Consider the following 18130-nt stretch of genomic DNA (forward strand, 5'->3'; position numbering starts at 1 on the left):
TCGTCATAAAGCTGTTCAAAACCATCATCTTCCCTAGATTCGGAGTTCCCAGAGTGGTCATCAGTGATGGAGGCACGCACTTCATCAATAAGGTCTTTGAGAGTTTGCTGAAGAAAAATGGAGTTAAGCACAAAGTCGCAACTCCTTATCACCCACAGACGAGTGGACATGTGGAAATCTCCAACAGGGAGATAAAATCAATTCTAGAGAAGACAGTAGGAATTACAAGAAAAGACTGGTCGGTGAAGCTTGACGATGCACTATGGGCTTACAGGACGGCTTTCAAGACCCCCATTGGCACAACTCCTTTCAATCTTCTTTATGGAAAATCCTGTCACCTGCCGGTTGAACTTGAATACAAAGCCATGTGGGCAGTCAAACTTCTAAATTTTGACATCAAGACCGCTAAGGAGAAGAGGTTAATACAGCTGAATGATCTTGACGAGATCCGACTAGAAGCCTATGAGAGCTCTAAAATTTACAAGGAACGGACCAAGTCGTTCCATGACAAGAAGATAACCTCAAAAGATTTGAGAGTAGGTGACCAAGTACTGCTATTCAACTCTCGCTTGAAACTCTTTCCTGGAAAGCTCAAGTCAAGATGGTCTGGCCCTTTCAGAATAGTTGATATAAGACCTTACGGAGCTATCACTTTAGCAGGAAAAAGTGGCGACTTTACAGTCAATGGCCAGAGAGTAAAGAAATACATGGTAGACCAACATCTTCCAGAAGGAACTTTTGTTCCATTGGATGAGCCTCCCAGCGCCTAATAACTGTAAGGAGTCAAGCTAGAGACTTAAAACAAGCTCACTTGGGAGGAAGTCCCATGACTACTATTGTACATAATTTTTATTTTTATTTTCTTTCTTGTTGTTTTTGATTTGTGTTGGTAGTATTTTTAATTCTCAGGAGGCGTAATTGTCAAGAGCAACAACAGGGGGATTTTTTTTTTTGTAAAATACTCGATCGCAACGTCGGAGTGCCGTTAAAACAATTTCGGTCGAGTGCTTTGATTCAGGAGAGACTATGGCTCGAAATTTACTTGGATCAAACGCGATCACGAGATAAGGAACGAGACGAGAGTGTCATTAGGAGTGTGATCGAGTGAAATTAGGCTAACATCGTGTGTAATTAAGCTAAGGAAGCCATTAGCTTGAAGAATTCGCCACTTGTGAAATGGGGAAGTCCCACCTTGTCCCATCTTGTCCTCCATGACAAAAAAATGTCAATGACCAACAGTCCAAGCCACTAACCTTGCTTCCCCCACGTTTTTATCAAGAAGAGGAGAGTCTCACACACCTCCAAAGGCACACCTACTTCACCACCTTCCTATATATACCACACTCCCAATCCAAGCTAAGTACTCTTTCACATCTTTCTCTTAGCTTATAAAATAACATCCTTACCCAAGACACCTCTCCACTCGACCGCACATCCACCCACCACAAACCACTCGATCGCCCCGCCTTTCGTCTCGACAAGCCAACCACTCGATCACATTCGGCCAGCAAAAGCACTCGATCGCTCCGTTTCTCGTCTAGAAGACGAACCACTCGATCGCAACATCTCCCTCTCCTATCTGAACACTCGATCACAATAGCCTGACAACAGGAAGTCACTTCTCTCATTCCTTTTGTTTATTTCTCACTAACCTACTAAGCTTTAGTTGTGAGTTTCAAATCGATTGCAGCTTCAAGATGAGTGCGCACAGCTACGAATCATCCATGGATGCTGACTTCAATGTTGAAGAAGCTGAATCTTGGTCATGTAGACCAGAAAGGGAAGCAGAAGAGTATCAGCGGTTCGTGGAAGAAACAGAACTAGCTGTTGCTGAAGACCGGAGATTAAGAGAAATCGCAAGAGGGAAGCGACCAATGACGGAGCGGTATAGGCTCATCGATGAAGACATGGAGGATGATGCAGAGTATACTCCAGAACCAGTCCGCAAGACAACCAAGTCGCTGATGAAAGAAGATAATCTCACTCCTGAGGATTACTACAACCTCTTCAAGAGAAATCCTTTCTGGGGAACAAGGTATCCCCACCCCGAGACCATGGCGGATCTTGGAATTCTGGAGGACGTTGAGCTGCTGTTCGAAAAGTGTCATATGGCGACACTAATGTCTCACCCTTACCCTGCTTATAAGGAAGAGACCATTCAATTCCTTTCGACTGTTTAAGTGGAGTTGTTTGAAGGGCTATCAGCTGCAGAATTGAGAAAAGAAGGACTAGGATACTTGAGCTTCACCATTGACGGCCGCGATTACGTCATGAACATCAAAATGTTGGAAGAAATGTTCGATTTTCCTAGTGGCACGGGAACGAAACCAAAGTTCCTACGAGATGAGATTAAGGCGTTGTGGAACACAATCGGAGATGACACCACTTTCAGTTCTGCCAGGTCTAAGAGCAACTCCATCCGCAATCCGGCTATCCGCTACTTCCAACGTGCCCTGGCCAATGTCCCCTATGCTAGAAGTATATCCGCCACCTTAACCAACCCAGACATGGAGACGTTGGACTTGGCGTTGAAGAGTCTACTCCGTTACACCAAGAATGGCGAGACGATAAGAGGCGATACAAGCGACACACCTCCGTCCATGTATCTTCTCAACCACCTATGCAGCTACAGAGGGTGGGCGTTATCCAATAGCAAGAAGAGAGTAAAAGGCGCTCTTTGCGTTGGAGGGGTGGTGACACCAATTCTCCAATTTTGTGAAGTACCTTTGACATCGGCTCCAACTGAACCAAGGTGGATGGACATTGCCCATCTTAAGCTTACCCATGTGATCGAGCACCAAATGCACGATGAGAGATATGCCTACAAGTTTGACCATCCGGCGGTAGGAGCTGCACAATTCCTCATTCCGTTCTGCGAGATGACGACCATCACGGTAAGAGACAACATTGACTTCTCACCACCCATCGAAACCCTCCATGCTGTGATTGGAGGCTCTTCATCCAGAAATGTTGCTGAAGAAGTAGAAGAACAGAGCGACAATGAAGAGATTAGCTGGGAGAACTATGACACAAGCAGGTTTCACTTCGAAGAACACAAGCCTCCTTCACAAGAAAGTAAGAGTCTCGCTGAATCACACCAGAAGCTCAGTCTAGTTCAAAAATGGTGCAAGTTTCAGGACAAAATCATCAAAAAGTGTATCAAGGCCCTCAGCTGCACATCATCAACTACTGCCGTCGCAAGGGACAACCCGCCCGAAGACATGCCGTCCAGGCGCCATGACATAGCCCTGCCAAGGCAATCCGCCTATCAACAGAGAGAACGCGCCACTCCGCAAGAGCCCGCAAGGCACTCGTCTCACGAGACCAGAGAACACAAGAGGAGGAAGAATGCGAAGATAGTTCGTTCATCTAGCAAAGGGCGAGTAATGTCAAGGAGGAGATCGCATGATCGCCGAGCTCAACAACCTGCTGGGGTTGCAATTGAGCATGATGATGAAGAGATGGTGGAAGCGCAGCTAGGACCTGTCATGCCTACGGATTACACTCAAACGGAGATGGATGACTACATCTCCAGGCAATTTTCCTGAGGTAACACACCAAAACACAATTGTAAATACCGTTTTTGTTTTTGTTTCTTGTGTTTATCTTGAATTCTTTCACAAATTTTTATTACACAAGGGACTGTGTAATTTAAGTTTGGGGGAGGGTTCAAGACGTATTTGATTTGTTTTTTTGTGAATATCATTTGAGTCTGCATATCATCTAAAACATAGAAAAAAACAAAAAAATTTGAAAATTTCCGAAAATGTATTCCACAAAAACAGAGTGCTCATGTAGCTGCATTGCATTTAGGATCGAGTCTAGAGTGTTTCATTTAGGATTATTGCATATGCATAGGGGATTATGATGAAATAGCCTTGTAAGCATGTTGGTTCAGTAGATAGACTCAATGCCCTCGTTGCTAGTTGTCTGATGCGTAGTCAATGAAATTGAAGTAAAACTGCACCATGTCTTGAATGCTCTACTCGATCACACTGTCATGATTTGATACCATTCCCTATCAATTTGAACCTGAATCTGATTTACAATTATCATGTCCTAGCATCAAATTTGAACTCATGGATACCATATACATACTTGGGTTTTCTTTCAACTTTTCACCATCCTTGCTAACCCAAGTAGCTGCTTCCATCATAGGAGCAGTTTCCCTAGTCCTTAACCAAACCTTTCTTTTAAAAGCCCTGTAATATCTCGTGTGTGATTGTGAGGCCTGTTTCAGGATTGAGCTTGGTAGAAAGTGTTAGGTTTGAACCGACAAGAGTAGTGTCTCATGTAGTTCCAGTCCATGTTTTCTGGACTAGATAGGACTAGGTGGGAGTCTATTTTTGGGTGGGGATCGAGTATATGAGTAAAAGAAGGTAAAGGTTGATGTTTTTAGGAGAGGGAAGTTGAGAAACAAGTTACTCTAGTAAAGGGTTTTGAGGAACTAAAAAAGTCGAATAAATAGGCTCTGTAACAAAAGCAAAAACCATAACAAGAGCCATAGTTGTCAAAGAAAACCAAAACCCACTAGATCCATCAAGTAAAAGAAAACTTCTCCTTAGAACAGAGTCAAGGAAAAAGAAAGAGTGATTTGATCAAAGATAAGAATGAGAAAAAAAAATACCTTGAGTGCAAAGGGTAGAACTAGGATCATCTTCTGGACTTGAGGGTAGTACCATCTGCTGGTGTAAACACGGTTTATGTTATTGGGTAGATGAGATACTGTTCTTGTATGCATAAGTTGGGTCTTACCTTTAGCATTCTCCTAAAGCTCAGTCCATTTCTTTTGAGAGTCCCCTGTTACTAAACTTGAACCACTTTAAAGGGACTGCCTTTGTCTCCTAACCTTCACCTTAAGCCAAATGAGTTCATTGATGGTGCATTGCTTGATTCACGTTCTGAAACTAACGAATGTTAAAGGGATTGGTCGATTTGAAAGCATGTGTAGGTCGAGTATAAGAGTCAGATTGAACTATAACCAGGCATGGCTAACGTTTTTGAGTAGAGATCGATCATATCGCATCCTAGAACTACCAACTTGGACCTTGATTTTATCTATTTTACCAGATGCTTTGGTTCTGAATCCCCACCTTCAAACCTCTCTTCCATCTTATGTTTACTTGTTTGCTTGAGGGCAAGCAAAGACTAAGTTTGGGGGAGTTGATATGTCTATAATTTGCATGATTTAAGCATTCATTCTTCATCATTTTGTCATTGTTTCAGTTACATTTCATCTCATTAGTGGTCGTTTTAGTGTGTTTTGCATACTTAGGACGTTTTTGCATTAGGATTGCATGTGCATCGCATATTTGGTTGTTTTCAGGTACTTTGGATGCTTTTGGAGTTCAAACAGAGGAGAAACAGAACAGAAATTCAGAACGCTCAATCACTCCCTCAGCCAAAGCACTCGATCGCAACCTCGGAGCCCTGACAGAGCAAAGCACTCGATCGCAACCCCAGAAACTGTCATGAAGGGCAAAACCACTCGATCACAACCCCGGAGCAATTTCAGAAGAAACCACTCGATCGCAAGATCGAGCAGAAGCTGTCATGAAGGACATATCACTCGATCACAACCCCGGAGAAGCCAGCAGCTTAGTTTCACTCGATCGCAAGCCCGGAGGGATCACCCACTCTACACCACTCGATCACCACCTCACGTCATCTACTCGATCGCACCACTCGATCGCAAGGTCGCTGGACCATTCCATCTCGTCTTCACTACAGACCACTCGATCGCAAGACGGAGTTCCCGAAGCCCAGTTTGATCAGTTTCACTCGATCACAGGGAAACCCATTTCAGCCCATCAGATGCTTGATCGCAAAGTCTCGTTGTGAAGACCACTATCCCGAACTTTCCTTATTTAACTTTTTTTCTCTTATATAAGCAGCCTCTAAGGGTTTTCCCTAGGGCATCCAGTCTTTATTTTCAGTTTTTACCTAGACTTGTTTTCATAGCCGCAGTGTGTTCTTCCTGCGACTTTGTATTCGCTTTCAAGTATTTTATAATTCAGTTTTTGTTTCAGTCTTTATCATTTCCTGTTATCATGTTTTCAATCGTTTCATTGCTATTGTTTTTGATTATGTCTGAGTAGTGAATTGTATTTCTGAGGATGGGATAGAGTAGTCGTGGTTGTCTTAGTCGATTTAGATGGTTGAGTTTAGATTGTTTGAATCCCTTCTGGATTAGTTGCGCTTATTGCTTGTTCCTTTCTGATCAACTGGAAAATGAATCCAGACATTCCCGCACCCAAAAGGTGTTTGATGGAATGTCTGATCCACTAATTCCAGAGATACTCGTCTCTATCCCAAGGTATTGGCCGTTTAGAGCGGGTATTGGCTTTAACAAGTTGATTCGATATTGCCTGCTTAGTTAGAGATCGCTAATGGTGATTAGGTCTGTGTCTAGCTCTGCTTGAGAATTTCTATCACGGTGGTGAATTGATTTGCTTTTGAACTTGTTGTCAAGGGATAGCTTCTGTGAAGTTTTGTCAACCGTCTAAATAGATTAAGGAGACCACGCTATTCGATTACCCTGTCCTTAGGAATCTCTCATCCATTTGATTGCCTGCTATCTTACCTGCTTTATTATTCAACTGCCTGCTATTGCTAGTTTGCATTTCGGTTTCATTTCATTTCTGTTATTTCAATTAGGATTGTTAGAAAACAACAACTCTCTGCTTGGCTTGACTTAGCAAATTCTGATCATATCTCATCTGTTTGCATCACACTAGATTGGATTGACACCCTATAGTACTACAACGACATGATAGTGTTTTAGGTTTAATTGGTTAAAAATCTATTATCAAACCTTCTATTTATATGAGAAAGTTGAATGAATTTTACAAAACATTTTTTAGTTTGTGTATATTTCTTAAGTTTCAGGGTTTTTTTTTTTAATTTAATAAACTATAATTTGATTTGACCAAAAAAAAAGAAAAAAATAAATAAACTATAGTTTAACAATTACGAAATTCAATGCATTTAATACCAAATAAATCTATATAAATAAGATGAATTTTGTATATTCAATATTCATATATCTTAATTAGTTTTAGAATATTTTTCTTTATAATAGCATACTTTTATAAATAAATCAATTCATTAATAATAATAAGTTAATAACTACTGATCTTGTTTTTCATTATCCATTGAATTTTGTAAAATTATAGATATAAATATTTTGAAAGAAATATCAAAATTAAGAAGAATAAACAATAGTGGGTACAATTGATAACTATAATTTAAGAAAAGAATGACAAAGAATGTGATATTCCTCTTTGTTTCACATTTTTTACCATTCAAGAGTAATTTTTTTCCCACATCATTCTTCTACATTCCTCACCAAATGCGGAACAATAGAACAAAACTGTTACTCTCCAAAATTGATGAGAAACAAAATGGAACAAAAAACAAATATTAAAATTTGTTTTTTTTTTAAATAAATAGAAAATAATGTTTATTATCAATATTTTTATTTTAATATATAATAATTTCATATCTTCACAATATATTAACGATGAAAATAATTTTGATAAGAATTTAATGCTAAATTAATTTTAAGATTTTATTTGAAAATTATATAAATAGTAAACTAAATTTAAAAGATATTTTTATTTTAAAATAAAAATACATTTTAAATTATTCTTACAATTTTATTGTAGGTTGATATTAACCATTTGCAAAAGAGCATAATACAAATGACAACACAACCAAATCGTCTATATTTTAGGTGATTGATAGAAATATAGATCTAAATCATCCCTCCAACATGGCTTCGTGTTGTTCATCCAAAAATTTATCGTTCCTCATGATCATCTGAAACAAAAACATGAGAAGAAAGAAGAAGAAGAACCATTATCTATGAATGGTAAGAATGAGAAAAAAAAAAAGAGTTTATATATATGCAAAACCTAAGCCCACCTTTCACTTTTTGGATGCGAGAAGCAGCTCGATCTTTTTCTCAATATCTTTATGCTTTTGCTTTGCAATCTTTGTAATCTCTTCAAAGCGATGCATATAAAAGGCATCTTTTGCACTCATCTCTTTCTTAAATTCACAAACAACTTTACTGTTGTTGTTCATCTCCACCCTCAAGTTGGCTAAACCTTGCCCCATTTTTGAGCTGCTGTGTAACCCCCAACCGACGGAGATCCACGTAGCCGATCTAGAAACCAACCAGATGAGAAATGAGGTATATTTCGGAAAAATCCCGGCAAGCCTCCTTTATGCAGGTGTATTCCACAAAATTTTGGTGCTCTTGCCTTTAGCCATTCTGAGTAATTAAAGCTTCTTTTCTTGAGACTTATTCATAAAGATGATAAACTTATCTTTACGTTTGACACTCTTCTCATATGACCTCTTGACCAATATGTAGACAAATCTTGTTGCTAAAGGTTTGGCTAGCTTGAACCAAGTAGGTTGGAGATCTTCATTACGCTTAAAATCATCGTCACTTTTCTCACTGCTGGATCCATCATCAGTTTTCTCACCGCTTGATCAATGATCACTTTTCTTACCGTTGAATCCATCATCACTTTTCTCACCGCTGGATCCATCATCACTTTTCTTACCGCTGAATCCATCATCACTTTAGAGCTCCAACGATGGTAATTGTATTGAATAGCACACTATAAATCTTCTGTTTATATGAGAAAGTTGAATGAATTTCACATTACATTTTTTCACTAAACGAATATTGAATTTTAATAGCATTAGAAGATAGCAGTTTATATGTTTTACTATAATTGACTTAACTCTGATTTTTTTTATAGCGCTTCCAATTTAACAAACGCTATCCGTAATGCTGGTGAAAAACGTCATTTCTTTTAGCCAAATACGCGTGAAAAATTTTAAGTGTTAAAATTTGACCGCTTTTCTCTCTTATTCCATTTATTTATTTACTCCCTTAACCTAATTGTCACACACGCCTCCCTCAACATTGAGACGGCGTGCGTTCATCTTACTTATCGTTTCCTCTATTCCACTTTCTTAATTCATCATGTCGTATTTTCTCGGAAATCATTTTTCTTACTAAAAACTCAATATAAACTTGTCTTAAAAATAAATTTAAATAGTTAAAATCCCGTTGAATAAAACGTATAAGAAAATAAAAATAAAGCAAATAACCCGAGTTTTCCCAAAATACACCACAAACGAGACGGACTTGCGCGACTACTCACAATTTTCACCTGACCTGGGAAAAAAGGGAAAAAAAGGGTGAGTAAAGAATTACTCAGTGAGAGAATCCTTTCCGTCCTCTGGAAATACAATACACCTATATACTCATGTTAACGTTATGTTTTTTTTTTGTTATTAGGGCTGTGGGGCCTTCAGTGGGCCTAAGAGGGGATTGGGGTCTCACAATTCTCCCCCACTTAAAGAGAATTTGTCCCCGAATTCAACATTTCTTGTTTGACTACGTTCTCTATTCATGTCACTAGAAAAGCTCTACTAATTCTGAACGCAATTTTTAAAACAATTCAGTTGACCATTAAAGAATTGAATAACAATGTTTAAGCATAAGCCAACAACAAAACTCCAATAAAAGATAATAAAATCTTAAAATAAATCTTCTCTTACAACGATTAAACCGCACACTCCAACATAAACTTGTACGACCTTGGAAATTTAATTTCAAACTTTTATCTTTCTCAACATCAAGCCCTTGGTTTTCTACGGCGCACATACGAGGTCCAAAAGCTTGTCTCTTACGAGGTGGTTGGTTTCCCTCGTTTTAGTCCCGTTGATTTCCTCCTACTTGGCGCGTAGTGCACTCCCGTGCATAATGGCCCGGCTGTCCACACTTCCTACAATTATTATTACCCTCCGGACAATTCTCCCTGATATGACCAACTTCACCACACTAAAAACACTTGCCTGAATCCATCCAACAAACTCCTCCATGTTGCCTATTACACCTTGTACACTTGGGGTAACGGTTCTGACTTGGTCCTGCATCACGGTTATTCCATGTACGTTTCTGAGATTCAACTCCCTTTGTTACCTTTGCCTGAGCTCTCTTGAGATCCCTGGCTTCTTCCTCAAGTCTTCTCTCCATCGTAGCAGCCTCCTCGACTAACTCAACCAGGCTAGTGCATGCTCGAATGGAAGAACGATTACGAATATCAGCATTCAATCCCCTCATGAATCTGCGCATCATGTCCTGCTCTCCGAAATTCCTCACACAACATCTCCTTAGGCGAGTGAACTCCTCATCATACTCTCTAACAGTCTGTGTGCCCTGACGAAGCTCCACAAACTCATGATCTAGCTGGTCTATAGCTTCCTACGGAAAATACTTGTTATTGAACTCCCTCAAGAAATCCTCCCAAGTAGGCACATATCCAACAGGCAAGCTCCTCTCAACATTTCTCCACCAATAATCTGCTTCTCCCCTCAAGTAGTGCACTGCAAGATCCTTCTTAAACTCCTCTGGGCACCTCGCTGTCCTGAAATTTTTCTCAAGCATCTGTCTCCAATCATCAGCCCGAACCTGATCAAATCCACCATAGAAGTACTATGTGCCCATTGTACCCATGAGTTTCATCGTCTCAAAATACTCAGTCCGTACTAGCGGTGCCTGTGGCTGCTGATGCTGAGGCACCTCAACCCTAGGTACTGGTGGTGGTGGCTGATGGGGCTGAGGTGCAGCAACTCCAGGTGCTGGTGGTGGTGGGGGTGCATACATAGGTCGATCCAGAATCTCACGCATCATGTTATGGAGCTCCTGCATCTCTTCACGATTTGCTGTAATCGCTGCTGCCTGAGCCGCTACAGGTATCTCACATACAGGGTGCTGATCTTGCCCAACAGCTGGTGCATTCCCTACTTGGTTCCCTCTGGTGTTTGTAGGACGTCCCACTGCTCTTCTTTTTGGTGCCATTCTCTGTTTACACATGATTAAACATAAGAACCACTTCGAAACTACAGCTTTACAGAATATTTTTAAACGCAAGTCTCGCTCATTTGGTGCTTTTTATCTTTTTGAAAAATCCCCTCCCCTTTTATAAAATACTGAAAACATTTTTTTTCTAAAACACTTTTCTGAAGAAAAAATCATTTAAGAAAATATTTTTTTGTGCCATTTTTTTTTCTTCCTATTATTATTATAACTATATTCAAGCTTAGCCTTCCAGGTCAGAACCGGCTTGACTTTAACCTCCGCTCTGATACCATTTGTCACACCCGTCTCCCTCAACATTGAGACGGCGTGCGTTCACCTTACTTATCTTTTCCTCTATTCCCTTTTCTAAATTCATCATGTCTTATTTTCTCGGAAATCATTTCTCTTACTAGAAACTCAATATAAACTTGTCTTAAAAATAAATTAAAAGTGTTAAAATCCCGTTGAATAAAATGTATAAGAAAATAAAAATAAAGCAAATCACCTGAGTTTTCCCGAAATACACCACAAACGAGACGGACTTGCGCGACTACTCACAATTCTCACCCTGACCTGGGAAAAAGGGGAAAAAAGGGGTGAGTAAAGAATTACTCAGTGAGAGGGTTCTTTCCGCCCACTGGAAATGATTTCAATGTTGGTTTTTTTTTCCACATCATTCTTCTATATTCCTCACCAAATGAGGAACAATCGAACAAAATTATTCCTCTCCAAAATTGATGAGGAACAAAATGGAACAAAAAAGAATAAAAATTAAAATTTGTTTTTTTTTTTAATTTTAAAATAAATAAAAAATAATGTTTAATAGCAATATTTTTATTTTAATATATATTAATTTTCATACCTTCACAATATATTAACGAAAAAAATATTTTCGATAAGAATTTCATGCTTAATTAATTTTAAGATTTTATTTCAAAATTATATAAATAGTAAAATAAATTTAAAAAATATTTTTATTTTATTCTTACAATTTTATTGTAGGTTAATATTAACCATTTGCAAAAGAGCATAATGCAAATGACAACACAACCAAATCATCTATATTTTAGGTGATTGATAGAAATATAGATCTAAATCATCCCTCCAACATGGCTTCTTGTTGTTCATCCAAACATTTATCGTTCCTCATGATCATCTGAAACAAAAACATGAGAAGAAAAAAGAAGAATAATCATTATCTATGAATGGCAAGAACAAAAAAAGAAAAAAGAGAGACCTTATATAGATGCAAAACCTAAGCCCACCTTGCACTTTTTTGATACGAGAAGCAGCTCGATCTTTTTCTCAATATATTCATGCTTTTGCTTTGCAATCGTTGTAATCTCTTCAAAGCGATGCATATAAAGAGCATCTTTTGCACTCATCTCTTTCTTAAATTCACAAACAACCATACTATTGTTGTTCATCTCCACCCTCAAGTCGGCTAAACCTTTCCCCATTTTTGAGCTGCTGTGTAACCCCCAACCGAAGAAGATCCACATACCGATCCAAAAACCAACCATGTGAAAAATGAGGTATATGTTTCGAAAAAATCCATGCAAGCCTCTTTGAGTCTGCATATGCTTATATTCTAAGATTTCTATTACCCCAAGACTTGCGTAATCTTACTTTTTCTAATTAGATTTAAGATATGTAACGTAGAATTCAAAATAATTTGACATGTTATGAGTTTACCGGCAAAACGAGAAAGTGAAAATTGCTGAGTTTGAAGATATGTTTGGTGACCCAAAAGTGTTTTTGTTGTATTCCTTGTGTGTAGATCCTCTTTTCTCAGTCAGCCTGATTCTCAATGTCTGAGATAGAGTTATTTAAATTTATTAGTTATGGAATGTAGTGGATATATAGATTCAACTTTTTAAAAGTTTTAGTGTAGATTTCAACTTTCAAAAGATATTTGATTTCTTCTATCAAATTATCTCTCTACATTAGTGAGACCAAAACTATATTTTAAATGAAGAAAACAAAATTTGTACAAGAAAGGATATGAAGAAAAAAAATTACATGGAATTATTTTTCAATGATCAGATATATATCTACCTTCCACACTTTTTCTCTTCATTCCTCATGAAAAAAAAAAAGAATTATAGAACAAACATGATACTCTCCATAATTGTAGAGGAACAATGAGGAACAAATATTAAAATTCGTTTTTTCTATTAAATAATTTTAAGATCGCTTTTATACTAATATTTATATTTCTATATATAAATATTTTTGTGTTTATTATATGTATATATATATATTTATCAAAATTTTCACTTTACATGAATGTTATGATTGTATTTTAAATTAGTAATGATACTTAAATAAAACTAAAAGAATGCTTTCAAGTGAAATTTATATTAGTTTTCATAAAATATTGAAATTTCTACTACAATTTTATTTTAGATTTATCTAAAATATAAACTTAAATTTATAAACTAAATTCACTAAATGTATATATTTAAAACTAATATTTGTGTTAAATATTTATTCAACTTTCTGGTTACAATTTATTATAACCATTTGTTTAGTTCCTCATATAAATATGTTCTTCTTTGTTCCTTGTTTTGGTCATTTTCCTTTCTTCTTTGTTCTTTTTCATTCATTTTTTTTATTCTTTATTAGTTTTTTTATAGTTACCAATCGGAGTTATATAATAAATATCACATTGAAATAAGTGAAAATACAATAATTGAGAGTTTATATATTGGACAAGGATTCAAGAGAGGATAGGAGAATAGTTGTAGAAACCGAATGATGCTAGTTTATGAGATTTTGTTATAATCGTGATATATATGTGTGTTTACAAACGTTTTGTTCTTTATATTTTTGAGATATAATCTTGTTTTTTTGTTGTTTGAACTTTGTCGAATTGGCTTCCTCCAAATAAGTTTTGAGATATTGTTGACCCCGCCAATTCTGGCATCGTCATTTTTACCACATAAAGATATGATCTTGTTTCTCAAGCAGAAATTTATGCATGCACTGACAGATTTAGTTAGAGCAGAAGAGAATTTTTGCATGTATTCGAATTAATTGATAGATATTATGATACGAGAATTTGACGTGATTCTATAGTGGTTTAGGAATTTATCAATTATTATTGTTTGAAATTACATTGAGTCCAGACAAAAAGATTATTGACATTTTAGATGGTGGTAAAATTAACTTTGTTACATGGTCTATTGATGGTAAACATATGAATTTCAAGATCTGGGTCGATGAAAATGAAAATAGTATGGCCTCTATGCAAGGATGACACGAATAAATCGAGAAATGATCCAAATTTAAAAAAAAAAAAATGAAAATAGTAGTCAGCCAAGATTATGGTTAGATGATGTTGAGACAAGAGAAACTAAAGCAACCACTATTTAAATCACGATATTTATCTGAATGCAATGTCTTAGAGTTTTGTTTGGATTGATAATTTTACTTTGTTAGTGGGATAACGTGGAGTTATTCACTTATTCTTACTAAAAAAAGGTTAAATAATCACAAAGAAAAAGGAACAATAGTGACAACAAACTATATAGGCATCCAACGGTTACGGTTATTACGGTTATGGTCGATTAACCGCCGGTTACGGTTATAAATTTTCTTTAACCGTAACCTTAACCACTATATATACGGTTAAAACGGTTACGGTTAAATACGGTTACGGTTACAACGATTACGGTTAAATACGGTTACGATTATTTGATGATTACGATACAGTTAATATCGGAGGTAAAATCTTAAGAGTTACATAACTTTTTATACTACTATGAATAGGATGAAAAAATATATTATAAACCAAATTTTCTTCATTTTAGTTAGCATTAGAACATATTTGTTTGACAAAAGAATCATTTTTCCTAGATTTTTTAATGTGCGGTATCATTTACTTTTTTTTTGAAAATCTTTATCTAAACATTCGATATTTGTTTTTGCATCATACGCAGCTACAATCATATTTTAAAGTTTTAACTATGCGGCTAACCGTGCGGTTAACCGTACGGTTAACTAACGGTTTTGACACGTTTACGGTTAATTGACGGTTAACTAACGGTTTTGACACGTTTACGGTTAATTGACGGTTACGGTTAATATATTTTTCAATCGTAACTAATCTATTTTGACGGTTAACGGTTACGATTTTTAACTGTTTTATATGGTTACGGTCTGGTTACGGTTGAGAAACGGTCCGGTTACGGTCCGAAATACGGTTACGGTTAGCTTTTGGTCATGCCTAAAACTATAACTTTGTCAAAATTGCTAACCATATATGATTTAAGGTTTAACCGAAACCAAACCTAAACCGAAACCAAACCTAAACCAAAACCGATCCTTAATTACTTTGGTTCGGTTCGGTTCGGTTCGGTTAGGGTTTATGAGAGAAGAAGCTAAAAGGACCATTCTTTTACTTGGGAAGATAAAGCGAGAAAGAAGCTAACACCAGAGTGCGCGGGAATGGTGAGACTTTGTCTTCCTTGTGTTTCCTCCATTCGTGCTTCTTCTCTTTCGATTCTCTTCCGTTCTCCGATTCTCTCCAGAACCACCGCAATTTCATTTTGTTCGTCGTTGGAGTTCGTCGACTCTGTGACCAGAGATGATTCAAAACGCGTAAATTCACTCATCTCTTTGTTTTATGATCAAATTCGATTACGGTTTTAGGGGGTTTCCAATTTCAAACTATTATCTCTCTCTCTCAGGGTCCTCTCAAGCCTGGTCTTTACCTCGTCGGAACTCCAATCGGAAATCTCGAAGATATCACTTTACGGTACTCTCCAATTTCAAAGCTTTGCATTGTGTTCTGATTTCTAATTCTTGAATCAATTATTTTCCACTGAATGAATTATTCTGATTTTGTTAGTGCGATTCGTGTATTGAGATCTGCGGATGTGATACTCTCTGAGGACACGAGACACTCTGGGAAGTTGCTTCAGTATTACAATATTAAAGCTCAGCTTGTAAGTGTTTCTTTATGTACAAGTAGTCTCGTTGGTGCTTCTATTGTTAGAGTTTGTTTTTATCATGTGATGGTTTTGAATTTATGAGGTTTAGGTTTGTAGCTTAGTTATCACAAGTTCAACGAGGCACAGAGAGAGCAGGCGGTGATGACACGGTTGAAACAAGGAGAGATTGTTGCACTTATCAGCGATGCTGGCACACCCGGAATTAGTGATCCTGGTACTCAACTTGTGAGTGCCAAAAACTCTTACTTTGCTTCATTTTCTTTGCATTTAGTTTCTCCATTGAGCTATTTCCAGACTAGTTTGTCTATAATCAGCTTACTGTACTAAACACGAGTGCTACAAATAGTCTAAAAATGTTCTGTAGTCGCTAATTTTTCGATTAATGGAGAATTTGAGAAACAATGTTATCATCTTTCCTCAGGCTAAAATGTGTGCGAAAGAAAATATAGATGTGATTCCAATCCCTGGGGCTTGTGCTGTAGTTGCTGCTCTTTCTGCCTCTGGTTTGGATACAGATGAGTTCACATTCGGTAACTTCTTCTCCGATATACATTTTTTGTCCTCTAAGCAATATCGGTCAAGCTGGTACGTAACCTGGCAGTACATAAAGTTTTTAATTTCTGAAGAACTTGATTTTTTTGACAGTTGGATTTCTTCCTAAGCATTCTGGAACGAGGAAGGAGAGGCTGGTTGTTTCATCAAATGAGACAAGAACACAGATCTTTTATGTTCCCCCTCATAAATTGTCACAGTTTCTTGAAGAAACCTCTCCTTACTTTGGTGAATCAAGGTTTGTTGCATGTTTCAAGCAAGTTATCTTAACATCTGCTGAATTTGTATCAATGCAGATCCACTTCATTTTCTCTCTTTTTCCTTGTTCCTTATTGTTGATACTTGATGAATTAAGCCTCTCTGAATGCAATTATCGATTACCAAGAAAATTAGGCGATATCTTTTATCTTCTCCTCTTAGGACTTAGAAGCAGTCTCATGCGTGGTCCTGATATATATATTTGGTGCAGGCAATGTGTAATAGCTCGAGAGATTACAAAGCTGCATGAAGAGGTAACATCCTTTATCACTCTCTATGTGCTGTGTTAATACATAAACGGTTTTGATAACCCACTGATGAGAGATGCCTCATACTATAGTTTTGGAGGGGTTCGATAAGGGAAGCCAAGGAAGAGTTTCTGATCCGCCAACCAAAAGGAGAAATCACGCTTTTGATTGAAGGAAAGGAAGAAACCAAAGCTGAAAATCCAACGGAGTCTCAACTTGAAGAAGAGTTAAGAGGGCTGATCTCTGATGGACATAGCCTTTCCACGGTAACCATTTGAATATAAGAACTTCCTCTTTTTCGAAAACTAAGCTTTAAAAGATACATTACACATATAGGATTGTATTATAGACGTGTTCAGTTCCTGGACATGGATGTGTTACTTAATGATTCTGTTTCTAACATCAAACTTTATCAGGCGGTGAAAACGGTGGCGGAGAGAACATCAATGAGAAAGAAAGAGGTATATTCGCTGGCATTGAAGAAATTCGGGAAGCAGATTCAGGTAAAAGATGAAGCTGATGAGTAAAATGAGAGGATATTGCATCAAACTCATCAATGTCATGTTGTGAAACTGTTGCGTTAAACCTCAAAGCCCTTGAGCTTTGGATCTTGATTTGGTGAATTTAGAGTATAGTAAGAGTTATTTCCTTCAGATTGTTTTCTCTTGTTTAGGGTTGGTGCTGATGAATATGTTAGAATAAATTAATGAGAAATCCTATCTCACATTTTCTCTAACCAGATTGTGTATCCGCGCAAGAATTTTACTTTAAAACGCGAATCTTTGAATATAAAATTAGAAATAGGATCATTTGAATTTTAAAAGTTTTATTTTATTCATGTGCATTATTTTTTCAAACTAGTAAAAAAAATTTCACTTTTCATTACAATTTCTCTCTTTATCTTTTGGTGCATGTAAAAGTGTTGTATAGATGACAAATCTGATATATGGACTCATTCCTATTCACAACATCGGATTTCAACATTAACTTTTACGATTTAACTTGACCGTTTGAAAAATACAAAATTTTCTTTTCACATATATAATTTGACGTATATTTTGATGTTGGATAACTCTTCTATCTACCATTACTATTCTAATTTCCAAATAGCATCATCAAATATTATTATTACATATTTTTATTATTCGATTAGATTATTTTATTTTTATTTGTGATTGTTTATGATATTATAAAACACATATTTTTATTACATATGTGTTTTATTT

At 36.9% G+C, this 18130-nt stretch overlaps 1 protein-coding gene and 1 pseudogene across 1 annotated transcript; one reads left to right on the top strand and one right to left on the bottom strand.

Annotated features, from left to right (window-relative positions):
• Positions 1-7902: 7902 nt before the first annotated feature.
• LOC9330067 lies at positions 7903-12348 on the bottom strand (annotated as a pseudogene).
• Positions 12349-15245: 2897 nt separating this feature from the next.
• Positions 15246-17640, top strand: LOC9330068 (ribosomal RNA small subunit methyltransferase I). The gene is made up of 9 exons (XM_002891263.2): positions 15246-15493; positions 15583-15650; positions 15744-15840; positions 15943-16071; positions 16268-16376; positions 16492-16636; positions 16868-16910; positions 16997-17170; positions 17321-17640. The coding sequence occupies exons 1-9, from the start codon at positions 15341-15343 to the stop codon at positions 17429-17431; spliced, it is 1029 nt and encodes a 342-aa protein (XP_002891309.1). The 5' UTR covers positions 15246-15340; the 3' UTR covers positions 17432-17640.
• Positions 17641-18130: the final 490 nt, after the last annotated feature.

The sequence above is a fragment of the Arabidopsis lyrata genome, assembly GCF_000004255.2.
Source record: "Arabidopsis lyrata subsp. lyrata unplaced genomic scaffold ARALYscaffold_1, whole genome shotgun sequence".
NCBI lineage: Eukaryota > Viridiplantae > Streptophyta > Magnoliopsida > Brassicales > Brassicaceae > Arabidopsis > Arabidopsis lyrata.

Bases quoted from the DNA above. Each gene is read 5' to 3' on its own strand.
- LOC9330068 (XM_002891263.2), top strand. From the start codon at position 15,341: ATGGTGAGACTTTGTCTTCCTTGTGTTTCCTCCATTCGTGCTTCTTCT. The intron at 15,841-15,942 runs GTAAGTGTTTCT...TTAGGTTTGTAG, and splicing joins ACAATATTAAAGCTCAGCTT to CTTAGTTATCACAAGTTCAA. The intron at 16,377-16,491 runs GTAACTTCTTCT...TTTTTTTGACAG, and splicing joins TACAGATGAGTTCACATTCG to TTGGATTTCTTCCTAAGCAT.